Source organism: Anas acuta, chromosome 10 (assembly GCF_963932015.1).
Source record: "Anas acuta chromosome 10, bAnaAcu1.1, whole genome shotgun sequence".
NCBI lineage: Eukaryota > Metazoa > Chordata > Aves > Anseriformes > Anatidae > Anas > Anas acuta.
Genome location: NC_088988.1, coordinates 12531292 through 12545152, shown reverse-complemented (window position 1 = coordinate 12545152; position 13861 = coordinate 12531292). Strand labels below are relative to the sequence as shown.

The following is a 13861-nucleotide window of genomic DNA, read 5'->3' as shown; positions in this document are numbered from 1 at the left end:
TTTTCCCCTCCCTCAGCCCTTAAATAATGAGAATCCACCAGTTTCCTGCCAGTCTGGACAGGAACAAGCTGCTGCTGAGAAGTTCACCAAATCCTCTGCTTTGTTTTGCAGAGGAGGACGTGAGCCATAGGATAGATGTTGCTGTTCAAATCAGACATCAAACCAAAGACCCTGCTGGCAACAGAAGCACAGAAACAACACCCGAAGTGTGTCCTAACAGCTGCCTCTTCCCATAAATAGCTGAACCCATGGCAGGCTGTGGGATGCACCAGTGCTCCCAGCAGAGCTGGTGCCTTCTGCCACAACCTGCAGGAACCTCCCTGGGCACGGGCAGCAGCTTGGTTCCCCAGCCGAGGCAGGGAATTCCCATGCTGCTGCCTCCTGGCCCAACCTCTGCCTCCAAAACACAACCTGGAAACCCAACGCCTGGAAATCCTGCAGACCACCTCCATCCGCTCCCAGCTCGCACGTGGTGCTGAGGAATCACCACCAGGCAAGGGCAGGGCAGCGATGGCTCATCAAGGGCAGGGCAATGGCAACGAACCCATGCCCTCCCTTTCCCCCTGGTTTCCATTTCCAAGGAGTCAGCTCCCACGTGTTTGCAATGTGACTTACAGCCGGGCTGTGGTGGGCAGGATGCAGCAAAAAAAGCAAGGACGTTGTCCTGCGGTATCCACCTGGGCTTCCACCACAGCTGCTGCTGCTGACATATTGCGAGTATTTGCAAAAACAAATTCAGCCAAATCTGAGATGCGTTGGGGAAGTCGGAGTTGTGTAACAGCTTGTTTCCCACAGGCTCGGACGGCTGCTCAAAATGTTTGTCGTCACGTGGCAGCTCCAAAATCACTGCCTTCTCTTCGGCGGTGTTATAATTTTCATCAGCTCGTTAACCCCGCGCGGACTGAAGCGATCTGCTGCAGCTTCTACAGGCAGCCACAGCTGAAAATACCAGCGGCTGATGATCCACGTGGGCAGCAAATCCAAGCCCAAATGCCCAGGAAGCTCGCCAGCCTGTAAGCCTCCATCAGCTTCCTAACCGCTGGAAACAATTGGAGGACTTTAAAAATGAATCAGCTTTAACCCATCCTTCCTCCAGTGCCTGGTCACAAAAGGATTTGGTGATTTTCATTGGGTGCTCTCTTACACCACAGGCAATGGGGGGAAGAATAGAGCAGCCCCCTACTGATGGCCAGAAGGTCTGTGGAGGCATCAAGGTCTCAGCCTTGGGCGTCCTCTTCATCAGGTTTACCTGGAAGAGCACAAAGGGTGTCTGCCAAAGCAGAGGGGCACGAGGCCACCACCAGGAAGGAGGCTGTGAGTCACTGACGGTGGAGTTTCAGATTCTGCATTTGATAAAGAGGAAAAAATACTTATTTGATGAAAAGAAATCCTCGTGTTGGGCCAGGGGGAAAAGAAAGACGGGACCAAAGCTGAAAAAGGAAATGGTTGCTCCATAAATAACGGAATTAATAGAAAACAAAAGCCTGGCAAAGCTGCACAAGACAGAAGGGGAGAGACTCGTGTGTAAGCTCATTTAGAGTCAGTCCTGGAGCAAGTCCTGGAGCAACAAGGCCAGCTAGAAAACGTCTCCAGTCAGGACTTGAGCCCTGGGACACGCTCCAAACACTGCCCTGATACCCCACAGGATGCTTTTAGTGCTCAGCTTCCGCTCACAACACTGTTCTTACCTCTCTGATGTTATCTCTTGGTCAACCGTGCCGCTATAAGCTAGCAGGGTGAAACTGCTGCTGTTGTGCTGGCCTTGGTGGCTCTCAGCCACATTGGGGCTATAGGATAACCAGGAAGAAAATACGGTCCCCTTCCCTGAAAAAAATATTTTCACCTATTTTCACCTAAGGGAAAGAAGAGGTCAGTCTCTTTCTAGTGTTTGCTCCAAAGACGAGGCGAGATTTTGCACTGCTCAGAGCAGGCATTGCCTCAGACCATGCAGATACTCAGTTACAGCTTGGGTTAACTGAAACACCTGGGGATTTGTGTAAACAGAAAAGCAAAAATATTTCTGTGACTACATGCAGCAGAACTCAAAAAGCCTATTTCAATCCACCAGCCCTGTGTCCAGGCTCAGAGGTGGCAGTGGGCAGGAGATTCACACACGGTACGTGAAGGGATTGGTACTTCCATGGTTAAACCAGGGCTGAGTTTGGCCTCCTTTGGTTTTGGGTTTTTTTTTTGAATTACTGTGTGAACTGACAATGCTCTGATGTCCTTTGCTAAGCTGCATAGAGTACGTGTAAGGTGTGCCCAAAGTGCTGCCTCTGCAAGCTCCAAGTGTATTTCAGACGGATGCACGGATGAGAGGAGCTCAGGAAGCACGAGCCGAGCACACACAGCCCAGCACTGCTGCCTTGCTCCCACGGAGCTCCTCAGGCACTGGGCCTACAGCAGTAAACTCACAGCCCTTCGATAGTGCAGCTTTTTTTTTCCACTCTCCCAGCCTTGCTAGAAACCTGATCTCTTCTCTCCCAGGCCGGCCGAGGCAGGGATGTGCCGAGCGACCTCATTTCGGGAGGAGGAGAAGGGAGAGGTTCTCGGCTGTCGCTTACCACTGGCTCGACGGTGAAGATGTTGTCGGAGAAGAGCATGGAGTCCCCCCGCACCTTGGCTCGCTCATTGTGGAAGATGCGGGAGAGCACGGTGAGGCGCTCTCGCAGAGTGGGGTCCACGGCGCACTCCTCGATGAAGCGATCCATCTCGCCCTCCTCCTGCTGCCGCAGCCTGCCACACAGCCTGAGGCCACAGGGAGAGAGAAACCAAGCGGATAATTTAATAAGCAGTGTATTTGCGGAGGCTGCCGTGCGAGAGCAGGGCCGGCGACACGCTCAGCAAGGAGCTGCAGCAGCGCAGCGAGGGGCTCGTCCGGAGCCCGGGGGTCCTGCGTGGGCTGAATCACTGCTCGCCAGCACGGCAGGGGATTTTCTTTTCAGTACAAGGTGAGGAAAAGGTTTCGAAAGCCAGCAGCCCCTAGCAGAGCCTCCAAACCCAAAGCCTTTGTTGTGACTAAAGGAGCACCCAACCAGCTGCCCCATCTGGCTTCTCCTACCCAACGGAGCTGCTCGGGGGAGGCAGGGAGCAGAAACACGGGGCACCCACCCCAGTGCTTCGCCACAGCTCAGCTGCAGATTACTGGCATCAGCTGCTTTTCTTCCCTTTTGGACCAGAACTTGGTATCTGCTTGCTGCTCCTTACAAGGTTTTCTGCAATAGGGTCCCAGAGCATTTTAAAAGCAAAATGATGGACTCAGGCATCATATCAGCTGGATGAAATAGATGGTTTTATGCACATGAAAACAGAGTAAAGGACTTTGTGGAGCATCACCCAGAGAAGAAACCAGGACCAGCACCTCTGAATTCATCCCCTTCAATCCAGCCTTGAACAGCCTCATCTCCCTCCTCTTCTCTGCCTTCTCCGCAGAGCCTGCCCCTGTCTCTCCCTGCGCTGGCAGCAGAAATCATTCTGGTGTCTAAAGATCCCGATCACGAGATGAGAAGGGAGCGCTGTGACAGAGCAGCAGCTTCCAACCCGGCGCACTGCTGTCCCCCTTCACGCTCCAGTCCCCTGGCCATGAAGACCCAGCAGGTGACAGCTCGGGGGGAACGAGCGGAAGGCTCCGTATGGGGCAAATTGAGGTGACGCAGAATAAAAAGGATAGCAGTCATCACCCTGCTAAATTCAAATGCAATTAGAAAGGAAATACAGTCGTGGCCGTTACAAGCCGCACACAGACAGAGCCTCGGGCAAATGCTGTCACCAGTGCCAAAAATACTTGCTTTGGCTAGCTCCCCATAGAGCTCAATAGGAAATCTTTCTCCATGGCCAACCTACAATGCTTTGGAGTAGGAGAAGGCACTGAGATGAGCGATCCTGAACCAAACCTCCATCCACAGACAGCAATCCCACCGTCATGTCCCTGGAGGGATGCGGAGCAGAGCCCTGGATGGTCCCCTCCTAGCGATCTGGGTCTCCTGGGGACACATCCCAGTGCAGTCCACCCCCAAGGAATGGTCTTCCCTGCTGTGAGGCCTCCAGCTTCTCTAGGGTTTGGTTTTCACTTCCTTAACTGCAGAGGAGTGGTGCAAAACCCATATTTTTTAGGCCCAGAAAGCTGAATATCTTGTATAGCACCCCAAGCACACCCATATTTCTACAAGTTTCTGTACATGCCTGCTCAGCCCCAGGCACCCCACAAGAATTATTTTGTGGGAACCCCATCCTTCAGGACCAGCCCACCAAGCTGTGAGGCAAAGCAGCAGATACAGGTGTGAAAGGCACAAAGGCACAGCCAAATTCTGTGTTTCATGTAATTTCGAACCCAAACGAATCCTTCTCCAAGGAGCTCAAACTGGGCAGTTTTGTGAAGCCCCAGATGTTCCTCCTGGGATGGGCAGCCCCAGCAAGCAGGGCACACAACAGCGTGTGCATCAAGAGGGTGGCAGCAGGGCAGGGGCATTGGAGCCAGGGTCATCCCTGAGGCTTGCAGCAAGGAAGACCAGAATGCCCTGGACAAACCTAGAACTCAAATTGGCATGAGATCAGATGTAATTGGGGGAAAAAAATCAGGTGGATGTTAACTGTGAGGAAACAGTGGTTGCTTCTGGGGCAAAGGGGATGGCTCAGGGTCCAGGTGGGAAGAGATGGTGAAGGGAGGGTTCAGGGAAGCACCAAGAGAAGGTCGTGAGGTTTTCTTTTAACACATTGAGCTTGCACTCAAGTCACACGCTTTGTAATTAAAAATAGAGAACAGTGGAAAACTAGCTTTAGCCTTCAAGGCATTTCTGACCTAATTATGTTGAACTTTATTTGCTCAGAAGCCCTTAAAAAGTGCTCCAGTTGAAGGCAGCCTCCTGATCAGCAATGGGCTCAGAGTAACTCCGATATACCTACATCCACCCTGAAAAGTTGCACAAGGATTCCCTAAGTCATCCAAGCTTGGAAGTGTAATTTTCCCAGGCTGCACGTGTTCCTTTGCTGCCTGAGATGGAAATCCCCCAGCTCCACCAAAGGGACTCCCTGAAGGACCTGTCCCAGCCCTTGTCCCTTCAGCAATGCCCCATCCCTCCATGCAGGGAGCTGGAGCCTCCAAGTCCTGCCTTTCCTGCAGACCCCTAAGGGATCTGGAGAGACCCAGCCTCTAAGGCAGCGAGGTGCCTCATTGTGCTGGAAACCTGGCAGCGCAGGGCAGCTCAGCATCCTGCAGCAGGAACCCCTCTGCCTGCTTGTTACTGGCTATGCAGTCCTCGTGGACCCCCAAAGCCCTGGGATCCCCATATCTCAGGGATCTGTGCTCCCATACAATGTCAGTTTGCAGTCTGAGGAAATCCAGTCGTTGTGATCAAATTTTTCTCCCCAAAATATTATCCCCAGCTGGAGTATGGGCAGAACTCCTGAAGTGCTGGGCTCCATCACCCCAAATCCCAGCATCACACACCCCAACCCCTCGGACGACTTACTCGTCCCAATCCATTTGGGATCACCAACACCCCTTTGAAGCCACCGTGCTGAAACGAACCCTTCAAACCAACCTCAGCTTGTGCTGATCCTCCTCTTCCTGAGTAACGAAAGCCTTCCACTGGAAGTGGGCTATGATTTCACTCCGATTGTGGATGACGACCGACCTGCGGTTTGCCAGCGTGAGGTAAGTCTTCTCCATTGTCAAGGAGTTCCTGTCCAGCCTGATGTTGACGTCTACAGCTGCTCCATAAAGGCTTGTGTGAACATCTTCACCTGCAACAAGGCAAAGCAGAGCCCTGGCTCAGCTCAGCTCGTTTGCTGGAAGAAGCACAAGGAACAGAGCCGAACCCAGCTAACAGAAATAAGCCAGCTACAGATTTTAGCTGGATTACTGGTTCCAAGGATCAGCGCCTCCTGATAGCTGCCCTGAGCACAGCACGAGGATGTCTGGGGCACAACCTTAAGCACTCAGTTTCTGGCTGTCCTTGTAGAGGTTTACCCCTAAGCTGACAGCACTTAGAGCATTCAGGGAACGAGGCAAGTGACAGCCGGTGGCAGGGCTAGGAAGAATTCAGCCATCCTGCCTCCGTCCTGCTTTGAAGGGAGCTGCAGTGGTGGTGGTTTCAGACCAGAGCTAAGTATGTTGTGAGAAAGACAGCAACTTTCCCAATAACTAGACAATTTCTTTTCTATAGCGGGCAACTCAACATGTAAAAATGAAGTTCAGAAGAGTCAGACATGGGCATGCTTTATAAGCACTGCCCTCCTCCTCCTGTGAATACCTGGCATGCAGAGGAACCACGACCAAGAAGTGGGAGAAGCGCACGGTGCCTGGAGAACATCCAGCTCGGGGAAACACCAGCTGATGCTCTACAGCCACCCGTGGCAGGAACCATCACAGAATAAACATCACGAAAACTACAACTGTCCCACTGCCTAAAGCTGCAGCCACGCAGGTCTTGAAGTACCAGGCAGAGTTTTGGTGCTGAAATATTGGGTGTAGTTGTGATCTCAAAAAAAAAAAAAAGAAAAAAAAAAAAGAAAAAAAAAAAGGTTGAAGCATTTCAAATGGAGAAGGGCAGAAAGAATGATTAAAAGCACGGAGCTGCTTCTGTATGAGGAGAGGCAGAATAGGATTCCTCGACCTAGAAAACATACACAGGGGAGACAGTTAAGAGGTTTGTAAAAGCATGAATGGCCTGGAGAATGTCAATAAGGAGAAAAATCTCACCATTAGTCATAAGACAGGAACCCAAGGACCCAAAATAATTTTCTCAGAAGTTACATAAAACAAGTAGTACTTTTTCAGAGAACATTCCTTCCGTTAGAACCTGCTGCCGTAGGATGCTGTAGAGGCTAACAGCTATAAACCCAGAGAGCAACCGGACAAATTCTTAGAAGACCAAACCATCAACAGCTACTAAAGAGAGATGAGAATAAAGCCTCCAGCCTAGCAAACCGCCAGCTCCAGAGCCCACGGGGGAATACAGCAATGTGCAATGTGTCCACGTGCACTAAGCGCATGGATCAGGGCGTAAGAGGGGCCACTTGCCTCCCATCCCAGGTGCCAAAGTGGATGCAACATTTCACTGAAGACTCACTCTTGTTTGATGTGTTAGTTAAAGAAAAGTCCTGGCTCTGGCAGGGATGTAGCTCTGGGTATTTTTGGCTTGATGGGGTGATGTTCACAGTGTGCACTTGAGGATGCTCTGCTGCCATGAAGGTACGTTCACTGAACCTGGACTTCTCTGCCCTATCATTATTTACACAGCACCTTTATCACAGGCTCTCAGCTCTCTCCTCCTTGCACGTTTTTCATACACTTCCTACAGAGAGCAAGGCACAGCTCTCACTCTGCGACCTCAGCGAAGCGATGCCTGACATGGAAACACAGCTGGACTTCTCAGAGAGCCTTGCAGCAGATGCTCTGGGCTGTGCACTCCTGAAATGCATGCCCAAACAGCAGAAACACCGCTGTTCTACTCCAGAAGCCATCTGTATGACTGCAGACTGGCATTTTTGCGCATCGTAACTTTTTATAATCTCAATAAGAAATCGAGTATTGGGTCATCCCTCCCAGGTCCTATTTGGCAGGGGAAAAAAAAAAAAAAAAAAGGAAATAAAAGCAGATCTTTTCACTCCAGAGGGTGGTGTAATACTTTCAGATCAATTGGGGATAAATAATTCTTCTCCCCCTGCTGCTGTCACACCCAGTTGCCTCCCTGTGTGGCCCATCGGCACGGCTGTCACCGCTTTGGCACAAAGTGGAAAAAGAGACATCCTGCCCCAAATGCAAGTAGCCGTGAGACAAAAATTGAGGCAAACAGATGGAAAACAATGACCAGCTGGCAGTGGTCTAAACGACAGGCTGCAAGCTCCCGAGAAAGCAGAACGGGCTCCTTTTTCTGGGATGGAGCAACCAGAGCATTCCCCACCACGCTGCCTAGAACAACCTCTGGAAGCTGTGCTCATCTTGTTGCTCGTCCCCCCTCACCTACCTCCCGTGTAAGACCATCCATCCTGACTCACAAGGCCCTGGAGAGATGCAAAAGTCCAGCTCTGTTTGCGAGAGGCAGGGCAAAGTTATCTAAATCAGTATAAAAAGGCATTATTGCAGGCGGTTCCAGAAAATGGGAATAAAGGCAGGAACCATTTGTTAGCTATTAGCTCTTTCAACGCAAATGAGTGCTTTGGAGCCCAATTAAACCCCCTCATCAGCCTCATTGATTTGGGCTATAAAAGCCTACAGCCAACCATTTGTGTGAAGTGTTAGTTACAGCTCCTCGGTCCGCTGCAGAGCTGCCGCTGTCCAGATGCAAAGACAGGAATCAGGAGATGCCCCCGGCTCTCCCAAATCTAAGGAGCTGCTGTAAATACACCTGGTGCGGGAGGCGAGGCCCCAGGGTGGGCAGATGGGGTCCTCACCAGTTTCCACCAGCAGACCACGGTCCCCACGTGCTTCCGTGCTGCGTTACCTTGGGCAGCACCTCCGAGTGCCTCGAGGGACTTCAGGAAGGTAAAACACAGCAAGGGCTCAACCTCAGCTAAACCCTATTGCTTATTCGTGTCCGTCACTGGATTCAGGAAAAAAAATAAAAAGAAAAAGAAAGAAAAAAAAAGTAAAATGCTTTCTCTAGAGAGAGAATCGATATGGTTCTCATTTCATTTTCAAACAAGTTCCTGGAAGCCATCGATTGCAATGCCAGCCTTACAAGACAGACGACGAGACCCTGGGAAGGAAGGAGGTCCTTAAAGGAAAGAGATCAGAGCTCTGTAGAGGAGGTTGCCTCCTCCTGAGCACAGATGGAGCTCACAGCAGGGAGTGCTGTTTGCAGATGCTGTATCGTTGCAGGTAGCTGTGATGTTCGGGGTGCCAGCAGACCCATCCTCTGTTCAGTTGTTTAGCCTCAAAGAGCAGTAAAAAGAAACCAGGCTGGGATTTAATCAGTTTCCCTCATGGGTACAGCAATCACAAGCATGCTGCCAAGCCCTTGCATGGGTGGCCTGGTTTACTACAGCAAACAGATCCAGCCAACGTGGGTAAAACTGATGCTGGAGACAGGGACTCAGCATCCCCTCAGCATTCCTGGCTGGCAACCCCATGCCAACCCCAAAGGGCTCCAACACATCACAGCCAACTTCCTACTGCTCCGTGGTGACCAGAGAGCTCCACAACAGCTCCCTAATCAGTCGTTATTAAATATGCTTTAATTTTTCCATGTGATCTCATGCCTCGTTTTCCCCATTTGAAACTAAATGCCCATGCTTTCTCCAGCTGGAAGTTACCTCTTGCTGCTCCGTGGTCTTCTGCAGCACAGAAATCCTCTCTGTGGTTACACCAAGGAGGGCTGTAGGGCATGGCATCCCAGGAAAATGTGTTATACTTATTTCTTAATTTTCTGCCCTTCCCTGACCCAGGGTGGGAGAAGCTCAGCTCCACATCGTGTCTCAGCACACGAGCTGAGATTTGCTCCAGGAGAGCTTCTGCTCAGGGACTGCCAGCCCTGAGGGGAAAATCAGGGCGTTCATCTGCCAGACACCCAGGTGGCTCCTCGGTGGGCTTTTAGCACTAGGCTGGAGGCTTGCAGCAGGACCAACAGCACTGAGGTCTGTTCCTCAGTACATCTCGGCTGGGAGAGCTGCTTTCAGGAGCTCTGTGCCACGAGGAGACAGGACAGTCACAGAGCAAACACTCCTGCTTCAGGGCTGGCTCTGCCTGGATATGCAGTCTCCTAAAATTCACTGCCTCTGATCTCTCCCCCCAAAGCAGGCAAGATCCTGCCCCTAGGCTTTTGCTGCTGCATCACTCTCACAGAGCCACCGCCGGAAAACGATCTGCATAATTACTTTTATCACTGACAGCAATAAAAGCATCTCAGTGTATCGTGCCTGTCAGCCATGCACAAGCTCAGTGGGGCTTTGCTAATTACTGAGGCTTCCTGTGCTGACAAAAGGATCCCAAGGGATGCGGCAGCTGATGGGAGAAAAGGGTACGAGACATTTCAGAGCTGCACGAGTCTTCTCCTGGACTAGAAGTGTGTGGTAGCACCTTGCCACCAGGTCCCATGGGCACTGCAGACAGCCACGTGCAAGCCCAGGATCTGGCCCTACAGCTTGAAAATCCCCCCCCTATCGTACTGCAATGCTTCTTGGGAGCAGTCACCTGGGAAGAGCCAAGCCACCAACCAGGCTTTTAGTGGCACCACGTGCAGGACCCTTTGGAGCCAGCAGGTGTGCTTCCAGGCTGCTTGCAAAAACCCTGCCCGACACCACCTGATGTTAAAGTGATGAATATAGGTGTTCTGCAGCCCGGAAAACCCCAAGCCACCTTCATTTCAGTATTTTTCACATCCAGACACATACATAGGGGACATGGAGGAGTTCGGACACGTAGAGCACCGAAGGCCAGGTTTTCCTTGCAAATACATTTTCTTCACACATCTGTAAACTCTGTAACCCAATTTTGTAACCCCAGCAAAAGAAATAAAACCACACTGCGTGCACCCCGCCCCGTAAATCACGAGGACCCTATGACCCATGAAGAACCACTGCCACCTGCGAGCTAGCAGGTCAATACAGCCACAGCCATGCAAACAAAATGCCTCCTGCCGTCCGAAAGTGCTACTTAGCTCTTAGCACTTTTGTTTCATAACAAACAGTCTGGCGGTGGCTCTGCAGCAGCAGCACAGCCGTTTTTTGTATGCGAGTCGCGGGGAGTCTGACTCGGTGCCGGACAAGGCTGGGGCACGTCGCCTGGGGCTCCGCACCGCACCTGCGATGAGCGGCTTTTAAGAATGATTGATTAAATGGTTGGGTTTCACTTCAGCAATTAAACTCCGCAGCCTTTTTACTTATTTGTATGCTGCCAAGCTCAAGAGATAATCCCTTAATTATTCCCTTGCTCTGCTCCTCAGTCAGTGGTTTGCTTAAAAGTAACCAGAGTGTTGTACTGAGAGTTAGGAGTGAAATCCTGGCTTCATCCCCCAGGAGGCTGCATGGAGCTCCAGGAGGCCACAACAAGGAGCCAGGTGGATGTCCACGTTCTGTCCACATGGGATCTTTTTGTATTTCTTTGCCTGGGAGAGAAGGGAGCTGGCTGGGACAATGAGGAGCAACAGCCGGTGACTGGCATGGGAGGCAAAATTAACACCACTCGGTTTGGGGAGGGCTGTGTCCTGAAGGAACATGTGTAGCCTCGCACTCACCTGTGTCGTAGTGAACCTGCAGGGAGCTGGAATGGTCCCCGGTCTTCAGCGGGTGGAACTCCACCGTGACTTGCATGGTGTCACCAATCCCAAGAGTCCCAACGGAGGGATCAACAGAGAAGGGGCTGCAACGCAAAGACGGACATCAGGGACATCACAGGGGATTTGAGGAACACAATCCCTTTGGGACCTAGAACTAGCTCACCTCCTTCCCTCTGCATGCCAACACCAAGCGACACAGCAGCAGAGTGAGAAGAGAACAAACAGGATCAGAAATACAGCTACCACCACTTCTGAAGAGCTCCAGCCCTCAGAAGATCACACAGAGCAAAGCGACCTCTTCTCCCCATATTCTGCATCCCGCTTTGCCTCTCCGCAGCGAGTCCCAAGAGTCAGACTGCTAGCAAGGCAATCAGAGGATTGTTTTTGAACAGCAGAGACCAAAACTGCTATTTGCATGCCAAGCTGACCCCAATTTCCTCCAGTCTTTCTTACCCTTCCACCTATAAACCTCACCTCAAGAGATGCAAATGTCAAGGCTGTGTCTGTTCCAAAGAGATTACAGCCTAGAAATCAGATACAGAGAAAAGTCTTCCTAGAAGACCAGAGAATAATTATGATTTAATTTGCAGAATTCAGAATTCTTTCTTTGAAAATAACCTGTTTTAACCTAAGAAAGGGCATGTTATAGCAGCTTTCATAGAGATGCTGGTATAAGAAGAAGAAAAGGAACAATCAGAGAAACCCGAGTACAAATGCAGACTGGTGATACCACAGCAAAGAAAATAGAGAAACAAAAGGAGCATCCCATTTCCATTTTGCTAGGATTCAGTCCCTAAATGAAGCACACCAATGTGGGGTCAACAGGAGGGATTCAATGTATGCACAAGCCACACAGCCTGGGCTGTAATCCAAGTTTGGGAATTATGCTTGCTTGGCCCACCAGAAAAAATTCTGTGCAAGGTGCTGGAAATACCTATTAAAAATGTGTCAGCGTACTTTGGTTTTACCGTGAACAATTCTGATTTGACACCAAGTAAACAGTTCTTAGCTGACAGACGTGAAAATCTGCCTTAATGCTCGGGGATAGCTCTCTGGAAAAGTCAGATGGAAGGTGGCAGCCTGCACAGCCCCACTCAGAAGACCCAAGTTATTGTTCGGTACTGTGCTGGTGGACAAATTGCCACCTCCAAAACTTGTTCTGAAGAGATTTTTTTAACCGTGATTAGAGAATGCAATGCACCCCCAAAAATAACGAGAACAGCCGGACCTGTGCGCAAGCTGAACTTTGTTCAGATGAGTGGTGACAGCTGATAAAACTGCTGGCATTTCCGCTCAGTAATGAGAGCGAGCTGCAATTAGCAGACTGACCTGTGCCCATTACTCTTAGTGAGAGCACTGCTGCTGGTGCTTGGATGTGGGACGTGGCAGGAGCACAGGGATGCTGCATGGTCCCGCATTGTGGCTGGTGGCTGGGGACATCCACGTTGTCCCAGAGCCTCATGGCACTGGGCTCAGCTTTGCTCACCCTCTGTCCCCAGGGCAGAGAGGTCCCCAGACACACAGGGCATCGTCCTAGCTTCACATTGTCACAAGAGGAGGAGGATCCAGCCATGTTCAGGACCATGCTGTGCCCCACACAAGCACAACATGAGTCAAATTGGCAAAAACAGCCCATCCTCAGGTGACTTCTCCGTGCTGCTTTAGAGGGAGCTATACATCCCATTCCAGATGGCGGCCACCTGGCAAGATGAACACCCCTTCCCTGTTATCTGTCAGGAGAAACAGAGAATAGCCAAGAGCCGTAATTCAAATCACTGAAAAACTGAGCATGAATCAGACTCTGCACTTCCTACATCCCACCCCACGCCATACCCACAGGACAACTGCTACTGCTGTGGCAGGAGCTCACCACTCCTCACGTAGACCTGGTGCTCCAAGACCCCAAATGCGAGCCCCATGGTTGAACTCAACTCCTCCAAACTTCTGGCAACACAACCACGCTGTTCCCTGCAGCCTACAGATAAGAAAGGGTGAGGAGACATCGCTGATGCGTTGTAATAGCCAAGTGAAAACCACTGCCAAGAGATGGAGCTGGCAGGCTAAACCTTGGCCTTTTATCCATTAATTGCGATTTAATTGTAAGCTGCTCTTTAAGATAATTCCGGCCCTCTTAGATCTGCCCTTTTAATGAATCACTACTGCTCCCAAAGGACAGGAAATCTTTCAACAGATAAGCTCTGGGGTTTGTTTTTTAACAGCTTCTTTTCTTCTGACATACTTTTCAACTGTGTCTGTGTGGATGTTTGTTTTGGTGCACATCAAAGCTTCACGGATCCAGATCTGTAATAAGCCCGTGGTGCCTTGCAGTGACGGGCAGATCCCCAGCCTGGATGCAGGTACTTGCCGTGCCAATCTGCAGGAGGCCTTTCCGCTGGTACCTGCTGAGATCTCATCTATTGCTGCCCCTGGGAAAGGGGTTGACGCTAGACTTGAAACAATTTCATAACGAAACATTTTGGCACTTACAGCTTGCCCTCACCAGGCATCAGCTCCCCTTCCTTACAGGGCTGATAAACGTCATGTTCCATAAGGACACCAAATACTCCTGACAACTTAGAAACAAGTGGCAGAACAAAGCCATGACTCAGGCTTTCAAACCTTTCTCCTACAACCATTTGATAAAC

General features: G+C 50.8%; 1 protein-coding gene across 1 annotated transcript in view; it reads right to left on the bottom strand.

Annotated features, from left to right (window-relative positions):
• Nucleotides 1–13861, bottom strand: part of HYDIN (HYDIN axonemal central pair apparatus protein) — a 112073-nt gene that overhangs the window by 79065 nt on the left and 19147 nt on the right. The window contains exons 7-9 of the mRNA XM_068693549.1: nucleotides 11175–11299; nucleotides 5541–5742; nucleotides 2565–2748 (exon numbers count right to left, since the gene is read on the bottom strand). Coding sequence (XP_068549650.1) covers nucleotides 2565–2748; nucleotides 5541–5742; nucleotides 11175–11299 — 511 coding nt within the window. The remainder of the gene's footprint in view (nucleotides 1–2564; nucleotides 2749–5540; nucleotides 5743–11174; nucleotides 11300–13861) is intronic.